The following is a 26,292-nucleotide window of genomic DNA, read 5'->3' as shown; positions in this document are numbered from 1 at the left end:
TACAGATCTTCTTCTTACTGTGTTCATTATTCTTTACAGATAGGTAGCTGTGTTGGTCTGCCATAGTCAAAATAAAAAAATTCCTTCCAGTAGCACCTTGTATCTGAAGAAGTGTGCATGCACACGAAAGCTCATACCAAGAACTAACTTAGTTGGTCTTTAAGGTGCTACTGGAAGGATTTTTTTAATTTTCATTATTCTTTACTTCATTCAATCCTCCCAATTCTTTCTCTTTCCATTGTACTCTTTACAAGATTTAGTCAAAACATAACCAGGATATAGTTTGAGAACAATGTTTTTTCATGTAATCTCTTACACATAGCCAGTCTTTTTTGGCTTTTTGTGTGGGTTGGCCTCTACTTACCTCCGTCATTCTTGCCAACTCTAAATATTCACAAAATTTGAGTTGCGAGAATGGTAATAGCAAAGAATTGGAAAGGGGATAGCGTTCCAACTCTATCCCCTTTCCAATTCTTTGCTATTACCATTCTCGCCGCCATCATGGCGTACAAAAATACTTTCTTTTTCCCTCAGGGATGTTAATATCCATAATTCCCAGGAGGAAGGCTTCTGGGGTTTTTTCAAATGTGATTTTAAGCATTTTTTTCAATTTGTCGTAGACAGAGTTCTAGAATTTTTTAATTTTGTTACACACCCACCACATATGTAACATCATTCCCTCCTCATTGTTACACCTCCAGCATTTGATTTCAACTTATAATTTTTTGCCAGTTTAGTGTATAACATGCCGTGAACTTAATATCCTTTTGCCAGAACCTTTCCCAGTGTTCCATCTGTATTGGGTAACCAAAATCCATTGCCCATTTTACCATTGGCTCTTTTATCTCCTCGTCTTTTAACTCCCAGTACAATAATACTTTATAAGTCTTTGATAACAATTTCTTATTATTTTGTAGTAATTCTTTTTCTATTTCTGAGATTTCTTTTTGGAACCCGATTTTAATGTCTAATTTAAACACCCAATTCAATCGATGGTACTTGTAATGGGTATGAGTTACTCGTGTGTAAACTGGTGCCTTTCTCGGTTAATTTGCCTTGTTAAACCTTTCTGACTGCACAGCCCCTTCTTATCGTGGCTGCCTCAGTCACTGGCAGAATCCGTCAGTGGGCGTTTCTTGAACCTCTTCCAGCATAAAAGTTGTTTGACACCCAGTCTCCTCCTCCTCTCACTGCGTGTGAGTCTTCTGCGCAGGGAAGGCGTGGGTAGCGGAGGACTTGGGCTCTCCTCACTGATGTCCAGTGAAGAGTCCTGGAGCCCTCTCTCCAATTCCCCCGTCTGCCCCCCTTTATCCTCGGTGTTGCGCTGATTGGCTTCCCCCTCTACTGAGCTGTTTGTCCCCCTGCGGCTGGGTCCTTCGCCAGCATCATCTGGGAGCCTCCCCTTCGCCTCTCGCTCCGATGTCAGTTCCCTGACAGTACTGAAACCAATCTGTGCATAGCTGTCTAATTTCCTTGAATTTTTTAAATTTAAGTTTACCCGCTTCTTCTTTCAATAAATATCCATAGGTTCCCCGTTTCCCCTTCATATTCTTTTTCTTTACTGAGATGGCTTCTAATTGTGAGAGCTACCACGGTGTTTTAGGTTCCAAGAGATTTTTATATCTTCCCCAAAATTTGAATAGGGGTTTTCGTATTACAGTGGTTCCTGGGGTTAAGAACACTCGTTCCAGAGGTCCGTTCTTAACCTGAAACTGTTCTTAACCTGAGGTACCACTTTAGCTTGTGGGGCCTCCCACTGCTGCCGCACCGCCGCTGCACAATTTTTGTTCTCATCCTGAAGCAAAGTTCTTAACCCGAGCTACTATTTCTGGGTTAGCAGAGTCTGTAACCTGAAGCATCTGTAACCCAAGGTACCACTGTATATGATTTAAGAATCCTCTGTGGACTTTTACCTTATTATAGCATAGATACAAGTGCCAACCATAACTGTTGTCCCAACCTTTGAGATCCTGTATATCAGTATTCTTCAGTAGCGTACATTCTTTAATCCAGCACAGACATGCGGCTTCAAAGTACAACTTTAAGTCTGGCATGGCGAAACCAACCCTCTCATTTACTTCTGTCCATTATTTCTATTTTATTTGTGGTTTTTTCCCCTGCCAGATAAATTTAGAAAGTTATTTTGGCCAATCTTTAAAGGGAGCTTGTCCTATTGTTTGAAAAAGAAATAGCATTTTGGGCAATGCATTCATTTTTATGGCTGAAATTCTGCCCCATAATGACAATTTTAACCTACTCCAGGTCTCCATATCTTAATTTCTTTCCAAATTTTATTGTAGTTATTGTTATATAAATTAATGTTTTTTTGAGGTTAGCCAAATACCCAGATACTTTCCTTTTTTTGTAATTCTTGATTTCCTTGTTCATCCATATTTTTAACCAAGAGCTTTGTTTTTTTTCTTATTTAATTTGAAACCTGAAACTTCACCAAATTCATATATTTTCTTTAACGTTTTAACAGTACATTCTATTGTGACCCTCTACATACTTGCTGGACAGCAACTCCCATCATCCTTGAGCATTAGCTATGCTGGCTAGGGCTGATGGGACATGTTGTGTGATCTCAGAGTGCTGTGATGCTCGTAGTCATGTGACACTTTTTGGGGCTGTGTTTTTGTTCCACTAGGAAACGACAGTCAAGCAACTCCAGTCGCCCCTCCCGTTACCCACCACGCTACCGTTACTGTCGGCAAGCATTGCTTCAACAAAAACGGTTATAGCCAATCCTGTGCTATATTTAAACAACCACATCCACGATATCCTTCATACTATTGTGCAGATGAAAACGCCACCCCATCCTAATGTTGAAGATGTAAAGGTAACGAAAGGGGAAATGAGCTTTTAGAATGTGAAAGAGTATGGTTTGATGCATGTTGTAGCAAGAATCCAGGTAGCTTGTCATGGTCATAGAGTGGTATTGTGGGCATGGGAGGCTTGGTTCAGATCCTAAACAGAGCAGAATTGAGCTAATATTTGAGAGCCAGTGTAGTTGGAGTGCTGGACTAAGGGTTTGGATCTACGCTCGGCCATGAGATTTGCTGGGTGACTTTGGGCCAGTCCCAGTCTCTCAGCCTAACCTCCCTCACAGGGTCGTTGTGAGGTTAAACATGGACGCGGTTGGCGCTGTGGTCTAAACCACTGAGCTTCTTGGGCTTGTCAATCAGAAGGTTGGTGGTTTGAATCCCTGTGACAGAGTGAGCTCCCATTGCTCTGCCCCAGCTCCTGGCAATCTAGCAGTTCGAAAGCACACCAGCGCAAGTAGATAAATAGGCATCGCTGTGGAAAGAAATTAAACAGCGTTTCTGTGAGCTCTGGTTTCCGTCATGGTGTTCCGTTGCGCCAGAAGCAGTTTAGTTCTGCTGGCCACATGACCCAGAAAGCTGTCTGTGGACAAACGCCGGGTCCCTTGGCCTGAAAGCGAGATGAGCGCCACAACTCCATAGTTGCCTTTGACAGGATTTCACCATTCAGGAGTACTTTAAAAAAGAAAAACCATGGAGAAGAGAGGTGAACCATGTACACCACCTTGAGCTCCTTGGTAGAAAGCAAGATATAAATGAAAAATAAATAAATGAAAAAAGAGTCGTATACACACAGGGGTTTTATGGTGTAAGCCCTCTGCTTCAAAGGAGTAGGACTGTACCTGCCTGACATTTGCATGTGTCCTAGGTAAAGGTAAAGGGACCCCTGACCATTAGGTCCAGTCGTGGCCGACTCTGGGGTTGCGGCGCTCATCTTGCTTTACTGGCCGAGGGAGCCGGTGTACAGCTTCCGGGTCATGTGGCCAGCATGACCAAGCCACTTCTGACAAACCAGAGCAGCGCACGGAAACGCTGTTTACCTTCCCGCCATTTACCTTCCCACCTATTTATCTACTTGCACTTTGACATGCTTTCGAACTGCTAGGTTGGCAGGAGTAGGGACCGAGCAACGGGAGCTCACCCCGTCGCGGGGATTCGACCGCCAACCTTCTGATTGGCAAGTCCTAGGCTCTGTGGTTACGCCACCCTTGCATGTGTCCTATGGCAAAGCAAAACCTTGCTTTGTGCAGGGCTCAGACTGAATACTAAAGAGCAACAAATCCCTGAACCCCACATAAGAGCAGCAGTTCTGTTCTACTTGCAAGATCTGCTGAAAGGGATGCATCTTCAGTTACTCCCAACCCACAAAAGGCTTAAAAGACTGGGTACTTTTTTTCTTGGGTAAAAAGGTAAAGGACCCCTGGACAGTTAAGTCCAGTCAAAGGTAACTATGGGATGTGGTGCTCATCTCACTTTTCAGGCCAAGGGAGATGGCATTTATCCACAGACAGCTTTCTGGGTCATGTGGCCAGCAGGGCTAAACCGCTTCTGGCTCAACGGGACACTGTGATGAGTGCTAGAGCACATGGAAACGCCGTTTACCCTTTTTTCATGGACACTTTCTGCCTCTCATGCACAGCCACACCTCCAAAACAGCAGCTTTTCATGGAAGATCAGTTTGCCCAAAAGTTCAGTGCCATGCTAGTTTGCAAAAGCATATATTAATTACACCCCTGTAAAACAAATGCTGTATTTTTCCTCTTTTAGGTGCATACCCTCTATTCATTAGCCGCTTCCCTTTCTGCATCTATTTACCAAGCCTTGTGTGACAGCCACAGCTACAGGTAATCTCTTTTCTGTGCTTAGTAGGTTGTATGAGGACTCTCTGCTTCTGATCAGGGACAGTCTAATAATTCTAAAATTAAAAAGGGAGATTGTAAATTGTAGTCCACAGTAGTCCTAAACTGTGTAGTCACTTGCTTTATATAGTCTCATTTTGCTTGTTTGTGACGGTTGTTCTGAATGTTGACAGTGTTTTTAAGGCACTAAGCTTATTGTATGAGGATGCAATCAGCATTTTTAAAAAGGCTGCTTCTCCCAACTAGTGTGGTAGAGTAAAGAGATACCCTGGTATCAGTTTATTTTTAATGAAGAGAATAATTACATAGACACTGATCAGAAGAATAAAGAAGCTTTCTGCCTTATTATAAATAGGAATCTTTGGATGAAACCTGGTTGGTGCTCATGGAAAGGGTTTTGATTCAGAAGTGGTGTCCACTAATAGAAGAAGAAGGGAGGTTATTTTTGCCTGTTTCTCCTGCAGTCGCTCCACCGACTTTTCTGAAGGGTTCCCTCAGTGTCTGGAGCCGATCTGGGGGGATGCAGGGAGAAGGGGTAATTGATCAAAAATATCTTCCTTCTCCTTCCGTTAGCAGACACTCCACTGGATCAAAAGCCTTTTTGTGACTTGGATTCTAAGGTAGGTTAAGCAAGTTCATGGAAGGAAAGTCGTCCCCCCCCCCCATTCTGTCTCTTCAGCCACCCGCTCTGGGGAGTTGGGGGGGGTGGCTGCTGGAGGAGGAAAGGGATAGAAGCTTGCTTAAGTTAACTTATCTTTAGATCCATGCCCAGTTTGGGGCTGACTCCTTCCTCTCCCAACAACCCTCACTCTCTAAAGAGGCCAAAGAGCATGGGAAATGATGCAGACAGAAAAAGACATGAAACTTTCCTTTAGTGAACCGCCTTACGTTTCTTACCTTAGGATCATATTCAGTGAGTCCAAATGCACCAGTTGGAGCCCACCCTGTGAAATTGAAACTCAATTGCCATTTTTTGTCACATTAACAACAACAAAATCAAACTTGTTTTTAGCAGTCAGACAGAAACAAATCAGTTTACAGGAATGGTTTATCAAGGACTGCTCTTGAGTGACCGTCGCAGACTGAGGACGGAGAGCATTGAAGAGCATGCTACACCAAATTCGTTGCCTGCACAGTGGCCTGGTAAGACAATTCACCTTCCCTAACAATATCATGCAAGTGCTTCAATAGGTGTACATCAAACCTTGGTTGTCGAACAGAATCCATTCCGGAAGTTCATTCGACTTCCAAAAACATTTGATAACCAAGGTGTGGCTTCCGATTGGCTGCAGGAGCTCACTGCATGCAATCGGAAGCCGTCAAAGCTGTGTTGGACGTTCAGCTTCCAAAGAACATTTACAAACCAGAACACTTACTTCTGGGTTTGTGGAGTTCGGGAGGCAAAACATTAGAGTCGGAAGGCATTCAGGATCCAAGGTACCACTATAAAGGCTCGATTCAAAAACCAAACCAAACCATGAAGTTGAGGAAGCTTAACTACTGTTAGGCACAATGCCTGCATTGTCAAGCCATTGTTTGTTTTCATATACTGCTAGCAGTGAGTGGCTATGTGGCTTGAATTCCTGCATGTAGTTAAGATTCTGTTTTCATTCTTCCACTGGATTTCTTCACTGGCCAGTTATGAATGACCACCTGTAGATCATCTGGGAACCATATAGATATATGGAAAAAAGAGTTAGATAAAATCACTGTAAATTGTTGTGATGATTCAGAGAAAAAATCACTATAAGTTGTGATGATTCTGAGATTTAATTTGAAATCAAGCTGGATTTGAGTTTGTTGGTGTCTCTGGCAATCTCTCTTACAGATGTTGGCTCATATTATGGATGTATGAGCTATATTGTTTTATTGGTACAGTCGCCACAGGTTTGTCATGGCCTTTGGCTAGAACAATAAACTTAAATTGTATAATAATTAGGGGAGGGCTAAGATTTGATTCATATAAATTAGCACAGGTATGTTAACTTATAATGAGTCAGATCCATGGTCTGTCTAGCTCAGTATTGCCTGCACTGACTGGCAGCGGCTCTCCAGGATTTCAGGTTGGAGTTTTTCCCATCCCTACCTGGAGATGCCAGGAATTGAACTGGAAAACTACTGCTGAGCTACAACTCTTCCCCTGTATGCAAGTTGCGTTCAGATTTACCGTATTTTTCGCTCCATAAGGCACGCCGGACCATAAGGCGCACCTAGTTTTTAGAGGGGGGGGGAATCTTATTCCCCCCCCCGTCCCAAAGAGCAAAGAAGCCAAGACAGCGAGCAGGATCCATCCCACTCGCTGTCTTGGCTTCCTCTTTAGCCGCATGCAACCTCTCCAGCCGGGAGGGGCTGCGCACGGTTATGGCAATACCCCCACCTCCTGCAAAAGCCAACAGGAGCCGAGCACCTTTTAAGGAGCACGCAGCTCCTGCGGGCTTTTATACGAGGAGGGAGAAGGGACTGACTGGCCGTGTCAGTCCCTTCTCCCTCCTGGGGAAAAGCCCGCAAGAGCTGCGTGGAGCTTGTGTGCGGCTCTTGGGGGCTTTTCCTGCCTGCCTCCCCCCTGCATTCGCTCCATAAGACGCACAAACATTTCCCCTTACTTTTTAGGAGGGAAAAAGTGTGTCTTATGGAGCGAAAAATACGGTATGTGATGGGCAAGGGCCCCTTTTCAGTAGCAAGCAGTGCCTCTGCATATAGGCTCACTTCAGCTTGATGGAAACCCTGCAAATCATGCGTACAGAGCCTACATGCATGGAGCTTGCCAAAAGTGGAAAGCACAATCCTGATCTCTCACACAGGCACAGCTTTCTTTACTGTCTGCCTGCACGGGGCTTATGTGATTACTGAAACACTGCTTGGATGAAACAAGCCGGCTGCACGATATGCCCAGTTTACAAGGAGATCCTGTTGAATTTGCTAATGCCATCAATGTCTGAGTAACGAGGGGATTTGAAAAGCTTCTTTGAGGTAGAACTTCCCTCCCGTCTCACCCTCAACTGTTTTTCACTGTCCAAGTGAAGACACTACCTTGGCAAAACTTGGAAGCATAATCTAGAAAGCACGTGCTTTCCTCAGGAGACAGATTTGATATCTGATTTCTGCTTGGTAATAGTTTTTAGCTCCAGTTTATTGTAATGCTGCTTTTATAAATGGGGTGGAGGTAGTGGTTTTGTATTGTTTTAATGTAACTGTTTTTTTCTTTTTTTATATAGAAAATTCAGAACAGTAGCTATTGGGTATCTTAATAACATGGTACATATATAAAATGGATTTCCCAATTTTGTCTTCAAAATGTAATTTGGAAGGAGGCCGGAGAAAGTTCTGTTCAATACACATTCTGTCATCTGGACACTTTGGGTTCATGTTTGCATGATCATATCTCGGTGCATTAAGTGGAGATAGTTCTATTATTCTTATTGCTGTTATCCATTTCTAAGCAGTTCACAAGTGTAGACCACTTTAAAAAAGCATGTATAATTAAAATGCACACTATAACAATTTGATGAAAACATTAAAAAAAGCATCTACTATTCAAATGTATAGGGACATGGGTGGTGCTGTGAGTTAAACAACAGAGCCTAGGACTTGCCGATCAGAAGGTCAGCGGTTCAAATCCCCACGACAGGATGAGCTCCCGTTGCTCAGTCCCTGCTCCTGCCAACTAGCAGTTCGAAAGCAAGTGCAAGTAGATAAATAGATACTGCTCCGGCGGGAAGGTAAACGGCGTTTCCATGCTTCTCTGGTTCGCCAGAAGCAGCTTAGTCATGCTGGTAACATGACCCGGAAGCTGTATGCTGGCTACCAATAAAGCGAGATGAGCGCCACAACCCCAGAGTCGGCCATGACTGGACCTAATGCTCAGGGGTTCCTTTACCTTTACTATTCAAATGTATAATTAAGCAAGCTGTTAAAAGAGGAGATTCCAGTCAGGAGACCAGAAGGATGCTTGTCTAAACAGGTGTGCCTTCAAGAGCCGGTGGTGTGCCAATACTGATGGTGCCTCTCATATTTCAGTGGGGAGAATGGACAAACACATCATAATCTAATGTGCCCATTTTGGTTTTTATGGAAGCCGCCCAGAGTGGCTGGGGAGGCCCAGCCAGATGGGCGGGGTATAAATAATAAATTATTATTATTATTATTATTATTATTATTATTATTATTATTATCATCATCATCTCTTCTCATCTTTGTTTTTGCAGGTGTGAGCTCACTCATAAACCTCTTAAATACAGCCCAGGATGAGGACCAGCCGAAGCTAAATGTCTTGCTTTGTGAAGCTGTTGTAGCAGTCTACCTAAGCCTACTGATACATGCTCTGGCTACCAACGCTTGCAACGAATTGTTTCGGCTAGCAGCCCACCCCTTGAATAACCGAATGTGGGCTGCTGTCTTTGGAGGAGGAGTAAAACTTGTGATCAAACCAAGGCGGCAGTCGGAAAATATTCCAGGTAGCGTATCTCCTAGGAGACTGTAAACGCGGGTGGCGTGGGAGGCGTTGGGAATGAGAATTTTGTGAGTTACAATACAAACTTCAAAGCACAGTCCTGGAATCTAAAACACTTTTTCTTATGCTCCTTTTAAGCTTGGGGGTATTTTGTTCCATCACAGCACTGTGGAAGCATTTGATGTTCTTGAAGCATCCTCCTGCATCAGGGATGGAGAACATGGATATTTTGTAGGACTCCAAATCCCATCAACCCCAGCCAGCATGGCCATTGACTGGGGTTGGTGGGAGCTGTAGTCCAGGAACATCTAGAGGGCCACAGGTTCCTCATCCCTGTCCAGTACGATGGGAAAAGGTCTTCAGAGGCCCCTCGACTGCATGATTTTAAGGGTCGATGGTATACATTTCTCTGTTTGTGAAAGGGGGGCTGCTCCACAAACACACTTTGGACGTTTACCATCCTGGCTTGCTGAACTAAAGCTTAACAAGGCAGGAATTGAGCACCAAGCCTGCACATTCCACCTTTGCCCTGCCGATACCCCCCTTTGCATGTTGGTTTCAGCGTTCTGATCCTGATTAACTTAAGCTGCTGTTTCCTGTTGCATCCCAAATGAGAAAGTGTGATCTAATACCATTTTACTAGCTGGCATCCTCTAGGACAGGGGTCTGCAACCTTTAAGACAAAAAGAGCCACTTGGATCCATTTCCGAAGAATAAAAAAAATGGGAGCTGCAAAACTCGTCATTATAAAAATAAGTTTTTTGTCACTTTTTATTATTTCTTTGTTTGACCCCTCAGAATTACTCCTCCTCATAGAAATAAACGTTAAATTAACAAGTTACCTTTTTTGTGTGTGTGTTCTTCACTCCCCTTCAAAACAGTGACCAGCGTACATGCCCCCTTTCAATGCAGTGACCAGCGTACATGCCCCTTACAATGTAGCGGGCGGGCGGGAAGGTGACGTCAGGACGGTGCGTGACTAACGCATGCACCGCCCCCATGTGACGTCACAGCCAGTACAGCGCCCGCCACAGTGGGGAGTGTCGGGGCGCACAATGCGCCTCCTCCCCTTGCTAGTATCCGCCCCAGAGCCGCGGCAAGGGTGTAAAAGAGCCACATGCGGCTCCGGAGCCGCAGGTTGCAGACCCCTGCTCTAGGGGGAAGAAACTGACAATACCTGCCAAGCTACCAGTAACTCATCAAATGTAAACTCCTGTAAAATAAGCCATTTCCCAATGTATTTTTCACTTCATCGGGTTTAAACCACTTTGACAGCTGTTATTCATCTCAACCCTGTGTGCAGAAGGCTTCCGGTTTTCAGTTTTGGCAGTAATCATGAGCTGGTCTACCAGCAGCCTTTTGATTATATTATGCACACAGCACTTTAAATAGATTGAATTTCCTGCATGCAAACACTGAGGGTTGCATCCAGTGTCCTACTCAGAGTAGTCCCACTGAGATGCATGAATAGCCATTCCCATTAACTTGAATGGGATCTGCTCCAGGTAGGGCTAGCATTGATACTTTACCATTTGTTAATCTTCCACTCAGAATTTACGTTCGCTTCACTGCATAGATGTGTTACTTTCAGTGGGATTTATTTTCAAGTGAACATGCATAGGACCTGGTTGTTTGGAACTATATTCTGAGTTGGAATTATACTCTTTTTAAAGGCCTAACTGCCTAGTGGGAAAAGGCTGCACAGATGAACACTTCATAAATGTGTTGGCTAGGAATCCAGAGTTTGCGTTAGAGGAAACTGATACAGTGAGACTTCCTGCCCACTGCAGCCCGCTGTGCCCCTTAGGAAGTATGTGGTATTTGTGACAGGGATGGATGCATTGGAAAAGGAGAATAGGAGGAAATCAGGTGAACACGGCTTGCACAAGAACATTTTCAGCATAAATCGTTGCCTTATTTATATGCGACTTCTCCATTTTAAAAAAACTGTGCTCAAAGCAACACACAGCAACCAGAACAATACCATATATCACAAGATCAACAACTGCAAGAATGATCTCATAATAAGAGCATCAATAAAGCAGCTACATAGAGTAAATGTAACAGCATACAAGAAAAGAACAAACCCCAATGTCTCAGTTGCAAAAGCAGCAAGGGAGTTTGGTCTCGGACAAATCCTAGAAAGACTGGCATGCAGAATATAGATGTCACCATACAAGACCATTCAGATACTAGTAAAAGTGCAGTGCAAGTACCTAATTTGTTCTTAGGCCAAGGATTTATGCCCTGAAAATACCAGCCTTACTTCTATAGCCCTTATGACCACAAGGAAAGGCTTGACTGTCTGTGGGCAACGAGTGGTAAAATCTCAGGAGATGCTAAGTAAGGATTCCAGGGGGTGAGCTTTCGGTCTGTCTTCTTGCCCTTTTTTCTCCCTGACGAAAAAGGGACAAATTTCATGCAAAAATATAGTATATATGTTCTTGCAGAGCTGGTTTAGTGATTGATATATGCATCCATGTTTTGTATGCTCTCAGAATACACGCAGATGCTTTCCCAATTTGTTTACCTCCTCTGAGCCTCTAAGCTGCCGCAGACAATAAAGTAATCAGTCTCCTAATCTGTTCAATTCAGATAAACCGCAGTGCTTAACCACCAACGTAGAAAACGTAGTGTCCTTAAAAAGTCTGCAGTCATCGCACCAGGTTGCTTTATCAAATAGCAATGAAATGGCTTCTGGCTATGACTCAGAGCGTCTATGCCAGAAGGATGGTGAGAGAAATCTGGGTGCTGATTGCTGTGCATGTTTTGTTTTCCATTAGAAATATGTTCCAAACTGGATATTTTGGCATGGATATTTGTTTTTTGCTTTCCTGTTTTTGGAAGATGCTCTCCTTTATCTTCTCCGTTCTCTTTTCTTCATAACTGGGGGTTTATGATATGGGCTTGTCATAATGGAGACCAATCTTTGATCTGCATTTATTGCTTTTGGATCAGTTTTTGGTGTGTTGCCTGTTACCCGCAAGTTCTTTTTATACTTAACTACTAAGGGCTATCTCCCCTGCTCTCTTTGGTTGCCAATAAAGTAATCAGTCTCCTAATCTGTTAAATTCAGATAAACCACAATGCTTAACTTCTGTGTCCACACTGAGCACGTTTGTGAAGTTTATATGCATGATCTTATTTTTTTATTTCTCATTTGTCCCATTGTGATCATACTTCTGCAGCAGTTATGCTTGCAGTTTAAGACAACAAACCCCCTTACTCTTGCAAGCTCTTACTTAATTTATTTACCAATATTTATATTCCACTTAATAAAATATACATTTCTGAGCAGTTCACAAAAATGATATGAAATATTCATTAAATAGGGATGTGTTCAAAATGAATATATACTTTTAGAAGAACATTTTTATTTAAAACAGGCCTCCCACTTCTATTATAGTTTGACTTCTACCCTGACAAAAATGAAAATATTTATTAAAAATATTAATAGGGAAGTAGCTATGAAATCAGAAATGGGTGCATATATTGGGTTGTTTGTGTGTGCTTTTGTGTGTGTTGTATTTTTCTTTTAGTAGATTTTCAGATCTTGGGAAATTTCAGCTCTAGCTACTTCTTTCGTTTTAGCTGACATCTCTCTCCTTCTCCCTCTCTCCCTTTCCCTCTCTATATATTTAATTTTAAACAACTGGTTGTAGAGTTAATTTCCACAATGCCTCCTCCCTGTCTCATTCCACAATGCCCTTTTCCCTTCTAATGGAGACAAATTTCTTTAAATCTAGTAGCTGATCCAGTTTCTGATGATACAAAGGACGTTAATGAAGGTCTGTAAAGATGTGCACTGTAGCCAGACGTTACTTGTGTGTAGGAATGGGTAGTCAAATCGGTTTGACCGGTCAAGTGATTCCCCGTTATTTCATCATGATCAAATATTGTCAGATATTCAATGAATCTTAAGAATTGCCTTGTGGCCAAGTGGCAAAGTAAGCCTTAGCTATTGACCATCTGTTGTATACCCAGGGAGATGCAAGTTTCAAATGGAACAGAGTTGTGTAAATTTGGCAGAAGAGGTGAATCGCAAAAGCATTGACTGCCTACCTAACTGCATTCAGAAGGGATACGGGTGGTGCTGTGGTCAAACCACTGAGCCTCTTGGGCTTGCCGATCGGAAGGTCGGTGGTTCAAATCCCCACAACAGGTTGAACTCCCATTGCTCTATCCCAGCTCCTGTCAACCTAGCAGTTCGAAAGCACGCTAGTGCAAGTAGATAAATAGGTACCACTGCGGCAAGAGGGTAAACGGACTTTCTATACATTCTGGCAGTCATCACTGTCCTCCATGCTCAAGTAGCGGTTCAGTCATGCTGGCCTCATGACCTGGAAAGTTGTCTATGGACAAATGCTGGTTCCCTCGGCCTAAAAAGCAAGATGATTGCTGCACCCCTTAGTCCCCTTTGACTGGACTTAACCGTCCAGGGGTCCTTTACCTTTTACCTTTTTTATTGACTTTCTTTTTCTTTTGCAATTGCTATGCTAATTTCAATGTAACTTCATCTTTAACTGTGTTATAACTGTTTGCCATAACACTGCAGGTTCCTGGACTTTAATAGCACTATAGAAGAGAAACTTTTGTTGGCACACAAATATGAACCACTGAATTTTTTTAAAAATGAAAATATCTCTCCTTATTGTTTCACAGTAACATGCTTCCCTGCCCCCTTTCATTTTATTTTTGTAATCAGAGTAGAAGTCTAAACTGTTGAGGATGTAAACCTTTTTGGTACTTTTCCTGATAAATTGATTTTTTAAAAAATAAGAAAATTGACTGATGTTTGACAATATTTGACCAGTGTTAGATGAGTCAGCCTGTTGACTATATTTCGGCTGTCTTAATTCCTAGCCCCACCTGTGTTAGAGAGAAGATCTGTACTTTTAAAATTTGAGCACATTTTGTTTCAAAAGTAAATGTAATCTTCAGTACAGCTTGACCAGGGTTTGGGAGAGGGGAAGATAATCCAGTTTTATCTGCATGACGTTAACATTGAACAAATGCCTAAGTAGCATTGTAATGAAATGCAGTTCTAAAACTAGGAGGCTTCTCTGATCAAATTAATTTACGTATTGCTATTTTTTCTCATCACATACGAAGTAGCTTTCTACTTGCATAGGATCTGTCTGAAGATTACAGTTATCTCTGCCCTTCCCCCCTTTTCTAAGGTATGGACTTCGTACCAAAGAGCTTTATCACTGCTTGTTTTATGCTTTCAGTCTAACAACTCTTGATTACTTGTGCACTTTTGATTAGGATTGAAATGCACACCCACATCATGATTAAAAGTGCCGGTTCGTGGCCACAGTTGTAGCTATTAAAACCCCTCTACATTCAGCCCCTCCAGTTCCTTCGGAAGAAATGGACAAGCATCGCCGCAGATTCAACATGAGAATGTTAGTTCCAGGAAGGCCAGTCAAAGACAGTGTTGTCCCTCCACCTGTGCCTGCAGAAAGACCATCTTACAAAGAAAAATTCATCCCTCCGGAACTCAGCATGTTGGACTATTTTGTCGCAAAGGTAATTCTTTTTGTTTATCTCAAGTATGCCTGATTCCCCTCCCTCCCTTTAAACGAAGGCAGCAGCGCCCATCATCACCTTTAAAAAGTTAAACTAAAGTATCGTTTATGCAACTTTGCTCCTTGCAAACAGCTGAAAGTCTGTACATTTTGATAATAACCCTTAATTAAATTAAATAATCATTTCTGATGGCAACCGTATGGGAAATATATTGTATTTGTGTGTGTGTGTGTGTGTGTGTGTGTGTGTATGAATGATTGACCCTTTTTTTTTACTCTTTTTATTAAATTTCGCTTAAATGACAAAAAGAAAAAACAAAACTACAGTTACAGAAAAAAAATAATATTCATATACAGCATATAAATAACATCCATTTCTGTTACGATTTCTTGTCTTATTCCTTGAATCTCTATATCTTTACCCATTTAGCTCTTTTCTCTCCACACCAATTGATCTCCTTCCCACCTGATTTCGGGCTTCTTGATCAAAAATTCTTTCTTTTTTCTGCAGTCAAAAGTTATTATAGTTTACGCATCATAAGATTTATGTCAGACCGGCAGTAGTTTCTAAGTTTCTATAGTTTCCTTTAATATATGCCATAAATTTATTCCAATCACAAATAAACTTTGTATTTTTTTGGTTTCTAATTTTTTGGGTCATTTTGGCCAATTCAACATATTCAAATAATTTTGTTTGCCAATCTCTGACCGTTGGAATCTTTGGGGTTTTCCAATTCTGTGCAATTAATATTCTGGCCGCTACTGTCGAATATTGGAATGATTGACCTTTTAAAATGCCTTTATAAAATGTGGGTTATTTGGGGGGGCATATTGGGTTTTTGTTTTTATTTTGATTATATATTTTGTGGATTTTATTTTGATTTTGTTCTGTGAACCGCCCTGAGACCTCCGGGTATACTAATAGTAATAATTGGAGGGTGGCAGGGGTTAAAGAGTCCAGGAGCAGGAAGGTACCTCAGTGGTCATCTAGCTGAACCCACTACTGATGCAGGAGATCCTGCATCCTATGGCATTCCCTGCTAGTTAGCCATCCAGCCTCTGTTTGGAAATCTTTTAACAAAGGAGTGCACATCACCTTCCCTGGCAGCCTATATCACTGTTGATTAATGTAAACCCTCAGGAATTTATTCCTTAACATTTCATTTGCTTCAGCCCCGCTGGTTCGTGTCCTGCTCTCCAGAGCTATAGGAAAAACAGTTGGCAACATCATGTACCTTCAAATATATGAAGGTTGCTATCACACCACTTCTCAATTCCCTCTTCTCCAGGTTAAACATTCCCAACACTTGTATTTATTTATTGAATTTATATACCTCCCTGTGATCAGAAGGTCAGAGGTTTGAATCCCCGCGACAGGGTGAGCTCCCGTTGCTCGGTCCCTGCTCCTGCCAACCTAGCAGTTTGAAAGCACATCAAAGTGCAAGTAGATAAATAGGTACCACTCTGGCGGGAAGGTAAACGGCGTTTCCATGCGCTGCTGTGGTTCGCCAGAAGCGGCTTAGTCATGCTGGCCACATGACCCGGAAGCTGTACGCCGGCTCCCTTGGCCAGTAAAGCGAGATGAGTGCCGCAACCCCAGAGTCGGTCATGACTGGACCTAATGGTCAGGGGTCCCTTTACCTTTTATGAATCGAAGTAACATCTGTGAAAAACAATGTGGTGTAAAACATGTTTTGATATCTCACTCTGTCCTCTCTTTACAGCCATTCCTTCCTTTTTCAGACAGTGGTGTGATATATGATTCTGATGAGAGCATCCACAGTGAAGACGAGGATGACGATGCTTTCCTCTCCGATATGCAAATCCTGGAGCACAAGGATGCCAACTCTTACAGGTAGCAGCAGGGGTTGAAATGGATGCATGCAGAACCTTCAGCTTTTCTTCTGATACACAGTGCTGTTTTTTCTTTAAAAAAAATCCTTAGAAAACCACAATTTTACAATTTAAATCGGGGGGAAATAAATACAGTAAATGGACAAAAGTACAAAGAACATGCGTTACCTCATATTGCACCGCTGACAGCTCACAGTAACTTCCACACTGGCATGAGGTTGTGTGCACTAACATCTTTCCAATTCCTCCTGGAAACACTGGGAAAGGAAAGGAAGCCGCCACCGGAGGTGGTAACAATGAAACTGGCCAATCACTGTGCTATATTCCAACTCCTACTTCACACATTAAACGCTCGCTTCCGCCTGAGATTCAGGAAACACCGTGACAGGAAATAAGGCTGCCATCGGGAGTAGCAACGGAACTGACGATTCACCATGCTACAGAAGAAACTATTTTTTAAAATAAATTTTAGTTTCTTCTCCCGTTAGATTCACAAAATGTTTAGGGGTATGCGTACCCCTGCATCCCCCCAGGAAAAAAAAAGCACTGGATATAAACTAGATTTCTGGGGGTCCCTTTTACTATTCTATATTTTAATAAAGGGACTAACATTTTAGAAGTGCTTTCTCACAAAATAGCATACGTACGCTATTCTAGTCGACAATCCACTTCATCAGATGCTAAGGTGAAACTGCAGAAAGGGGTAGTGCAAATACGACTGTATCTATCAGGGTGGCAACATATTTATTGAAGGGATAGACGTCTGAAGGGTTATAGTTATATTTTGTGTATCAATAATCTGCCTTCATTTCTAGGTGTGGTGCCAGAAGGGGGAAACTTGATTCCTTTAAAAATCTGATTTTCTTTTGTTTTAGTTGTTGAGATGTAGCAAAAGCAGATGTTGTTTTTATGCTTTAATAATAAAAAATTAAGCAGTCTGCTACCTTAGGGTGATGTCCAATATTAATCGCACTTTAGAGTAGACTCATTGAACTAAGTAGAATGTTCTGAGTATGATTAATGCTGGATATTGCCTTTGATTTGCTTGTTAAAAGCGAACCTTAAAACTTAATGGGTTCTATCCAGTGCTAATCCTACAGAGAGTTGACATTATGTCACATAACAGGTTCATTCATTTCAGTGGGTCTATTCCAAATTTGACTTGATATACTACAACCCCATGTTCTGGCAATTGAGCACTCAGTTCCTGAGCACCTTCAGATCCAGTTTGTTTTGTGGAACACATTTTAAAATGCAGTTGAAGTGGTGGTGCTAAACACCAGCTGTTGTAAAAAGAAAAGAGAGAGAGCTAGAGAGTTTGTGTTGCACTTGGTAACATTTCAATTGTTTCCTTTTCCCCCTGCAGCTGGGCTCTTATCCATTTGGCGATGGTAAAACTTGCTCTGAACAGTATTAAGACCTTTTTCCCCATTGCTGGTTTAGAAATACCTGGTGAGTTGCTCCACGCTTTGTGAAAACAATTCTATGTGAAGAAGCAAATCCTAAATCCAAGCTGAAGCATGTTTACTCAAAAATAATATACAGTCAAACACCTTGGTTGTCGAACGTAATCCGTTCCGGAAGCCCATTCGGCTTCCGAAACATTTGACAGCCAAGGCACGGCTTCCAATTGGTTGCAAGAGCTTCCTGTACTCCAGCGGAAGCCGTGTCAGACATTCGGCTTCCAAAAAAACGTTCAGAACCTGGAGCATTTACTTCCAGATTTTCAGCGTTCGGAAGCCAAAACGTTCGAAAACGGAGCCGTTTGAGAACCAAGGTTTGACTGTGAATGGCATGCAAGGCACCTGAAGAGTCATTGCAAAGGAAACACATCAAGCAAGATAATTTTTTTTAATGAATATTTATTTGCGTTTTCATAAAGAACAAAACATATAACAACATACACAAAAATAAACAGAAAAAACAAGAAAAATACAAAAATCGAAAACATAAAAAACAATTAAAAACACCTGATTGTTCATATACTTATTCTCTTTTACCCTATTTCTCAGACCTCCTCGCACCTCCCCTTCTTGTATTCCAATTTAAATTATTGGTTCAGCAAATCCTTGATCTACATCTCCATTTTAACTTAATTTGATTTATTCTATCATTTTATTATTTAACTTTTCTTTTTTCCTCCATTTCCTCCATTTGTATTTACTCACTTTATTTTCATTTAATTTTAACCATTTTAAAAATAAAGCAATTTCAACTTATTCAATTGCAAGCAAGATAATTTATTTATTTTTAATCAACATTCTATGTGTCTGGGTAGGCTGAATGTTTTTAGCAGGTGCCAAAAAGAGTGCAGTGAAGGAACCTGCCTGATTTCACTAGGCGGGGAGTTCCAAAGTGTAAGATGAAGTTCTTACGAATGCAGAACAGGTTTTATGCGGCCCTTCTGCCGATCAAAGTGCCCAAGTGGGCATATATAGGGTAAGGTGATTTTGTAGGTAAACTGTTCCCAAGTTCTTAAGGGCTTAATAATAATAATAATTTATACCCCGCCCATCTGGCTGGGCTTCCCCAGCCACTCTGGGCGGCTTCCAAAAAAATATTAAAATACTGTAATACATAAAACATTAAAAGCTTCCCTAAACAGGGCTGCCTTCAGATGTCTTCAAAAGTCTGGTAGTAGTTGTTCTCTTTGACAGTAGTTGTTCTCTGGTGGGAGGGCGTTCCACAGGGAGGGCGCCACTACCGAGAAGGCCCTCTGCTTGGTTCCCTGTAACTTGGCTTCTCGCAGTGAGGGAACCGCCAGAAGGCCCTCGGCACGGGACCTCAGTGTCCGGGTGGAAGGATGGGGGTGGAGGCGCTCCTTCAGACATACTTGTAACACCTTGAACTTGACCTGCTAGCAATTTGGCAGCCAGTATAGATCACTGAGCACAGGTCTTACACGCTGACAAGGTCTCGCTCCTGACAGCAATCATGCTACAACATTCTGCACTATCAGCAGCTTCCAGATCAAGAACAAGGGAAGTTTTATGCAGAGTCTTATTCAGATCTGTGCTTGGCCTTTGTCCCGGGTCCTTCTGGGGGGGGGGGGTGATGTTGTTGTTGCCAATGCGTACAATTTTGTGTGACTAGTTGCTGAATTTTACATTGCTGTTTTAGATCTTCCAGTCACCTCGCCGCTGGGTATCGCTGTGATTAAAAATTTGGAAAACTGGGAACAAATCCTTCAAGAAAGAATGGACCAGTTTGAAGGCCCACCACCCAATTATATCAATACCTGTTTCACTGAAGCGGGAATAGGACCGGGAGCAGCTGCCGCCCGAATAAAAGCAATGGTTGACCCTGAAAACACACCGTTCAAGTAGGTTCCCCCCCCCCCCATGGAAGTAGTACTGTGGGCGCTAGTGGAAAGTGAACCAATTTTAGTAACGGACATGATCATCTCATTAGGGATAGGGAACTCATGGGCCTCCAGTTGTTGTACTCAAAATTCCATCAATCCCAGGCAGCACAGCTGGGTCTTAGTAATCACAGCATCCTTTTCCGAGTGCTCGCAGGCTGACTGTTTAATTATCTGTTCTAGGACTTTTCTTTCCCCCACTTTTTGAAGATGGGGATATTTGCCCACCTCTGGTCTGCAGGGACCTCACCTGTTCTCCAAGATACACTTAAAAAGCTTGAAATGCCTGTGGCCTTTATTTTTGGTTTACATTATGGTATATGGTGGTGCTTTGTTGATTTAGTTGCTTCTTTCAGCAGTTTTCTGTCTTTTGGGTTTGCTTGGGCTTTTAATGGGATGAGACTCCATGAAACGCATTATTCACAGAGGCTCCTTGTGGACTCTCTTTGGGGAGATGCTTCTTGTGTTCTGCTAAACTTGAGAACAGACTGTATATACTTTGATCTGTGAATGAACAGGCTTTTTCCATGTGACCTGCGTCCCTCCACAACCCTGATCTATAGAATCATAGAGTTGGAAGAGACCACAAGGGCCATCGAGTCCAACCCCCTGCCAAGCAGGAAACGCCATCAGAGCACTCCTGACATATGGTTGTCAAGCCTCTGCTTAAAGACCTCCAAAGAAGGAGACTCCACCACACTCCTAGGCCCAGCTACGCCTGGTCTTTCATTTTCCTGATCAAAAGCAGTTGACAGGTCCTTAGGATTAAGAATGGCACACAAGCAATGTGTTTCTTTCAAACCCCGCCTGTATCTAGTATTTTATTGGGCTCTTTTTATCTTCTTCCAGTTTTATCCTTCCTTGCATTTTTTAAAAAAAGAAAAAGAGAATTCTACAGTAACACCCTTCTCCCCCCCCCCCCAGATCAAAAGATTATTCAGCCCAGCCAGCCAAAAGGCTGTGGCATTTTCTGGTGAAGCAAGAATTATTGCAAGATACTTTCCTCCGATACACGTTCACCAAGAAAAGAAAGCAAAGTGAGGTAATGTGCAAAAGAAGAAAGACTCAAATGATACTCATTGAAGTTATAAGAGTTTTCTTCTGCCTTGGAATCATTTGCTGGTTTTAGTGCTTGTTATAATGACTGGGTTTTTTGTCCTCAATTAGCTTTAGCGGTGTGTTAAAGTGAGCCTGACTATGCACTGTGTTTTTCATTTTTCATTTGTAAATACACACACACACATTTGTATTGTCCAGTCATATAAAGCATATCAAGTCATTGTACACCAATAAGTACAAATGCAATAGAACACAAAATACCATAAGAGCAATACAAATTATCTTACATAAATGATGATGACACGCATTAGCTGACTTTTGCAGGATATTAGTGTCTGTGTAAAGCAGGTGTGTTGAACCTTTGGCCCTTGGGATGTTGCCGAACTGCCACTCCCATTATCCCTGGCCATTGGGCATACCTACTATGGCTGATAGGGACGCGGATAGCGCTGTGGTCTAAGCCACTGAATCTCTTGGGCTTGCTGATCAGAAGGCAGAAGGTCAGCGGTTCGAATCCCCATGACGGGGTGAGCTCCAGTTGCTCTGTCCCAGCTCCTGCCAACCTAGCAGTTCAAAAGCATGCCCATAGTATTCCCTGCTGCCAAGTCATGGTTTAATAACCAGGTAGATTTCGCCTGGACCAAGCCCACCCTGTTTCCTATTTCAGTTCTTTGTGTTAAGTCTGCCTCCCTCTTTCATACTACAGGCCACGTAACTTCTAACTAGTAAGAAAATCTTGCTAGTAAGAAGCTTGTGTGTGTGTGTGTGTGTGTGTGTGTGTGTGTGTGTATCTCATTTCATTATTATTTGCTTACTATGCCACATGTGTTTGCATTCATCATGGAGGTGTTGCTTTCCCAGTGAATTTGTTTCAGCCCCCCGCCCTTAAAAGCATTTGTGCAATGGTTAGCTGGTGTCGTTTTAAACACCAGCTTGGAACATTTTCATTCTTCTCCTTTTTGTATTTGTTTGTGCATGTGTTTTGTGTTTGTGACTGTGGTGCCGTATAGTCTGTAGAAGATCGCGAGAAGCAGGTCATTCACAACAGCGTAGCGGACGATTACAAACACAAGGTAGTAGTATCCCACCTCCCGAACCTTTCGCTGCACTTTTGAAGCTTCTCTGGGGCTGCCTTTCCTTACTCCCACTTACTAAAGTGACAATAACAACACAGAACTGTGCAATCTCTCCGTTGGGACCCAAACCTGTTTACTAATGCTGAGATATGCTGCATAACACCTTGGGTCACTCGCTTGCACGCCGGTTTTGTGTGTCAGGTTTGAAAACATAACATCTTTTGGCTCCTGGAACGCTCTGGAGATTACATGGAAGCCCTAAGATGAGTTTCCGCCAAAACCACATCTATTAAACCTCTTCTGCATGCTTCTTTTGCGTCTTGTCTTTTCAGTTGATTCATACCACTGCAAAAACAGTTCAGTGAACCTGTTTTTTTAAAAAAATCTCATTGTAATGTTTCGTAGGTCGAAGCAGAGCTCGGCTACCCTGGAGGAAGAGCAAAAATTATACACAAGGAGTCTGATATGATCATGGCCTTTGCAGTCAATAAGGTAAAGTCCTTCCTCTCCCGGCCTCCTTCTAAAGCCATGGTTCCCAATGTGGGGCGCACACCCCCACAAGGGGGCAATTTGAGAATGAGTTATTAACAGTGATTTTTTGCATTTCTTATGATTCTAGGAGACTCATATACAGTATATAAATATGTATTGTGACATACACGTTTTAAAAATTAAAATCAGAGTGTACACAGCGGTCAGCTGGTGACCATAGAGAGGCTATCTAAACAGAAAAGGTTATCTAAACAGAAAATGCACTGGGCACATTCAGGGGGATTGGCGCTCTGGGAGTGCTCAGTCAACAGTTGTGAAATTTTCCCCTGAAAGCTCAGTAGCGGCTCAGTTGGAGCCGTCGGCATTTTTCAGAGTGGTGTTTTGGGCCACTCCCTTCTCTGAGCACTGGTGAACCTGACGAATACCAGTTTTTGGTACTGAAAACATGTTCTTTGGAAGCTTGTTTAGACCAAGTTAATGGCCTTTTAGGCTTCCTGCACGTGAATAGGAGTTCACTTTTTGAATCATAAGAATTATATGTCACCGGGGGGCGGGTTGGCATCAGTATTTTAGAGATGTTTAGGTGGGGCATGGCCAAAAAGGGGTTGGGAACCACTGCTTTAAAGCCAGTGTGGTGTAGTGGTTCAGTGTCAGACTAAGAGCTGGGAGACCAGGGTTCAAATCTTCATTTGGCCATGAAGCTCACGGGCGTCATTGCCTCTTAGCCTAATCAACCTCGCAGGGTTATTGTGGGGATTAATTGGGTGCGGATGTGGCTGAAGAACCAAGTATGTGGGATGTAAGTGCAACAAATAAACGTAATTAGGTAAAGTTACTGCTTGTCAAATGTCTTTGTGCTTGCCGTAGGGCCCAGGGCTTAAAGCGTCTCGCTTTTCTCTTTTGTGCTGTGCAGGCAAACATCAACGAGATAGTGTTAGCTTCTACACATGATGTTCAGGAACTTGATGTCACAGCCCTGCTGGCTGCTCAGTCTTACATATGGATTGGAGAGGAGTTTGACCGAGAATCTAAAAGGTTGGCTATTCATGCCTCGCGGTTCTATTTAACTGGAGAGTTGAATGCATAATAAATACCTAAAATATGCTGTTGTGTCTGATACAGAAGTGGTAGCTGGTGCAGAATGCATTGGCAAGACTGCATTATTCAACGAGGCTCTTTATGGACATGCTGGGTGGGGGGGGGATGCACCTTGTGTTCTGCATAACTTGAGAACGGACTGCATATACTTTGATCTTCTGTGAATGAGCAGGCTTTCCATGTGACCTGCGTCCCTCCACAAGCCTGATCTATAGGCCCAGCTACTCCTGATCTTTCATTTTCCTGATCAAAAGCAGTTGATGGGGGTTAGGATTAGATAGGCACACAGACAATGTGTTTCTTCCATACCCTGCCTGTGTCCTCCAGTATTTTATTTGGTTACAGGCAACTGCAAGTGTTCCTGGAAGAGACAGATTATCTAGATCCACTTCAAATTGGGTTCACACACAATCAAATTGGCCTTGGTTGCCCAGTTGGATGACCTTTATCATGAAAGGAACAGGAGGAGTACAACCCTGTTAGTTCTGCATGGTTTCTCAGTGGCTTTTGATACCATTGGACATGGGATGGGATGTGTACTAGAGGCACCGTATGACGGTGGTTCTGTCCGTATCTCCAGGGCTGTGTCCAAAGAGTAGCCTGGGTGAGTGTTCATCGGACCCCTGGCACTTGTTCTATGGGATTCCTCAGCATATTATCCTTTCCCTAGTGCTATTTAACATTTATATGAAACCATTGGGAGCAGTCCTAAGGCATTTTGGAATAGCCACCAAGTACACTGATGGCATACGGGACGCGGGTGGTGCTGTGGGTTAAACCACGGAGCCTCGGACTTGCCAATCAGAAGGTCGGCGGTTCGAATCCCCATGACGGGGTGAGCTCCCGTTGCTCGGTCCCTGCTCCTGCCAACCTAGCAGTTTGAAAGCACCTCAAAGTGCAAGTAGATAAATAGGTACCGCTCTGGCGGGAAGGTAAACGGCGTTTCCATGCGCTACTCTGGTTCGCCAGAAGCGGCTTTGTCATGCTGGCCACATGACCCAGAAGCTGTACGCCGGCTCCCTAGGCCAGTAAAGTGAGATGAGCGCCACAACCCCAGAGTCAGTCACGACTGGACCTAATGGTCAGGGTCCCTTTACACTGATAGCACACAGCTCTACTTCATCGTAAGATCTGAATCAGGAGAGGTTCCAGTTTGGTGTCTGCACGCTCAGGTCTCAGGTTCAATATACAGCATCTACAGTTAGCGGTGGAAATGTCCCTTGTTTGAAAGCCTGGAAAACTGATGTCAGTTAGTGTGGGTAATACAGTGCTATTACACAAGTAAGCTTCCTAGATTACTTCATACTGATAATGGGAGGAAGAAGGAAGAAGCTTTCCAACACCTCCTACTGTCTTGCCTGTAGCGAACGATCAGGGCAGTGCCCATGACAGTTGTTCTGCCTCTGTATCTCCCCACTCCCAACCCTGACCGAATAAACGGTAGGATTGCCCTGCAGATATACTGTCAGGAATGCGTATGGTTGCTCACGAAGTAAACAGCCAGGACTCCAACCTGCCTTTTACAGGTTTTATTGGTGCAAAACTATGTACAGTGTAGAAATCCAAAATCCATGTCTGCCTCAATCACTAGCAGATTCCGAGAGTGCTTTCTTCCGGTTTCCCCTCCGGCACAAAAGCTGGGGCAACCCCCCTCTCCTCTTCTTTCCCTTATGTTTAATTCCCTGGCAAAAACTATGCGACGGAAGCGGCACGTCAGTCCCCCTTTGTGTTTCCTTGGGAGCGGTGTTGTGGCTCATCTCAGCCTGTGTGAGCCTTTGCTTCACCCCCCCTTTCTCTCTTCCTCCGTTTCTCCTGAGGCTTCGCCTTCACCAGTCTCTGACGAGGTGTTGCTGCTCAGCAAAGGGGGAGACTGATTGTAGATTCCTGCCTCCCTCCCCTCTCTTGATGGCAGTCCCCTGACATATACTGCATTATCCGTTGTGAGAAGCGTAGGTGCAGCCAGTGTCGCACCAACTTTCTCTTAAGACAAAGTAGCTAGATCTTAATGCTCTGTTTTTCACCTTTTCAGTTCGGACGACCTCGACTTCCGTGGCTCCACCACGACGCTCACGCAGTCGAGCACGGCGTCCTTTGCGGTGGCTCAGATGCAGCCTGTCTCCTCTTCGTCAACTTCGTCTATGCCATGGTTGGGCAGCGGGCAAACAAGTACTGGAGCTGGCGTCGTAAGTGACTGTGTCTCCGTGTGGCTGTTTTAATCCGCCACACCACAGGTTTTCAAACAATCCTGGGTTGAACTCATTGCAGCTCTAAGTTAAAGCCACTTTAAGAACGTGAGAAGAGGCTACCGGGTCAGACTAGTGGCCAGTCTAGTCCAGCATCCTGTTCAGACAGTGGCTAATAATAATTATACTTAATAATAATAATAATAATTTACTATTTGTATCCCGTCCATCTGGCAGGGTTTTCCCAGCCACTCTGGGCTGCTTCCAACAAAGATTAAAAAATACATCAAAATGTCACATATTAAAAACTTCCCTGAACAGGGCTGCCTTCAGATGTCTTCTAAATGTCAGGTACAGTGGTGCTTCAGGTTACATACGCTTCAGGTTACAGACTCCGCTAACCCAGAAATAGTGCTTCAGCTTAAGAACTTTGCATCAGGATAAGAACAGAAATCGTGTGGCGGCGGCAGGAGGCCCCATTAGCTAAAGTGGTGCTTCAGGTTAAGA

General features: G+C 43.1%; 1 protein-coding gene and 1 long non-coding RNA gene across 8 annotated transcripts in view; one reads left to right on the top strand and one right to left on the bottom strand.

The window, feature by feature from the left end:
- LOC309518551 overlaps positions 1 to 26,292 on the bottom strand; it is a 334,884-nt gene that overhangs the window by 74,762 nt on the left and 233,830 nt on the right. The gene's annotated exons all lie outside the window — the stretch shown is intronic.
- Positions 1 to 26,292, top strand: part of DMXL2 (Dmx like 2) — a 112,124-nt gene that overhangs the window by 72,730 nt on the left and 13,102 nt on the right. Inside the window, exons 25-38 of one of the 7 annotated variants that reach the window (XM_082198184.1) lie at positions 2,648 to 2,839; positions 4,590 to 4,666; positions 5,697 to 5,824; positions 8,887 to 9,135; positions 12,878 to 12,919; positions 14,482 to 14,663; positions 16,387 to 16,517; positions 17,883 to 17,968; positions 19,637 to 19,838; positions 20,802 to 20,919; positions 21,947 to 22,009; positions 22,418 to 22,504; positions 23,418 to 23,539; positions 25,632 to 25,785. In XM_082198184.1, the coding sequence (XP_082054310.1) occupies positions 2,648 to 2,839; positions 4,590 to 4,666; positions 5,697 to 5,824; positions 8,887 to 9,135; positions 12,878 to 12,919; positions 14,482 to 14,663; positions 16,387 to 16,517; positions 17,883 to 17,968; positions 19,637 to 19,838; positions 20,802 to 20,919; positions 21,947 to 22,009; positions 22,418 to 22,504; positions 23,418 to 23,539; positions 25,632 to 25,785 (1,833 nt within the window). Of the gene's footprint in view, positions 1 to 2,647; positions 2,840 to 4,589; positions 4,667 to 5,693; positions 5,825 to 8,886; positions 9,136 to 12,877; positions 12,920 to 14,481; positions 14,664 to 16,386; positions 16,518 to 17,882; positions 17,969 to 19,636; positions 19,839 to 20,801; positions 20,920 to 21,946; positions 22,010 to 22,417; positions 22,505 to 23,417; positions 23,540 to 25,631; positions 25,786 to 26,292 lie in introns of all 7 variants that reach the window. The other 6 variants (XM_082198183.1, XM_082198186.1, XM_082198185.1 and 3 more) reach the window with 6 other exon arrangements.

Source organism: Podarcis vaucheri (genome assembly GCF_965113315.1).
Source record: "Podarcis vaucheri genome assembly, chromosome: 14".
Classification (NCBI taxonomy): Eukaryota; Metazoa; Chordata; class Lepidosauria; order Squamata; family Lacertidae; genus Podarcis; species Podarcis vaucheri.
Note: the sequence above shows the minus strand (reverse complement) of the source record. Positions and strands in the feature narration are given on the sequence as shown.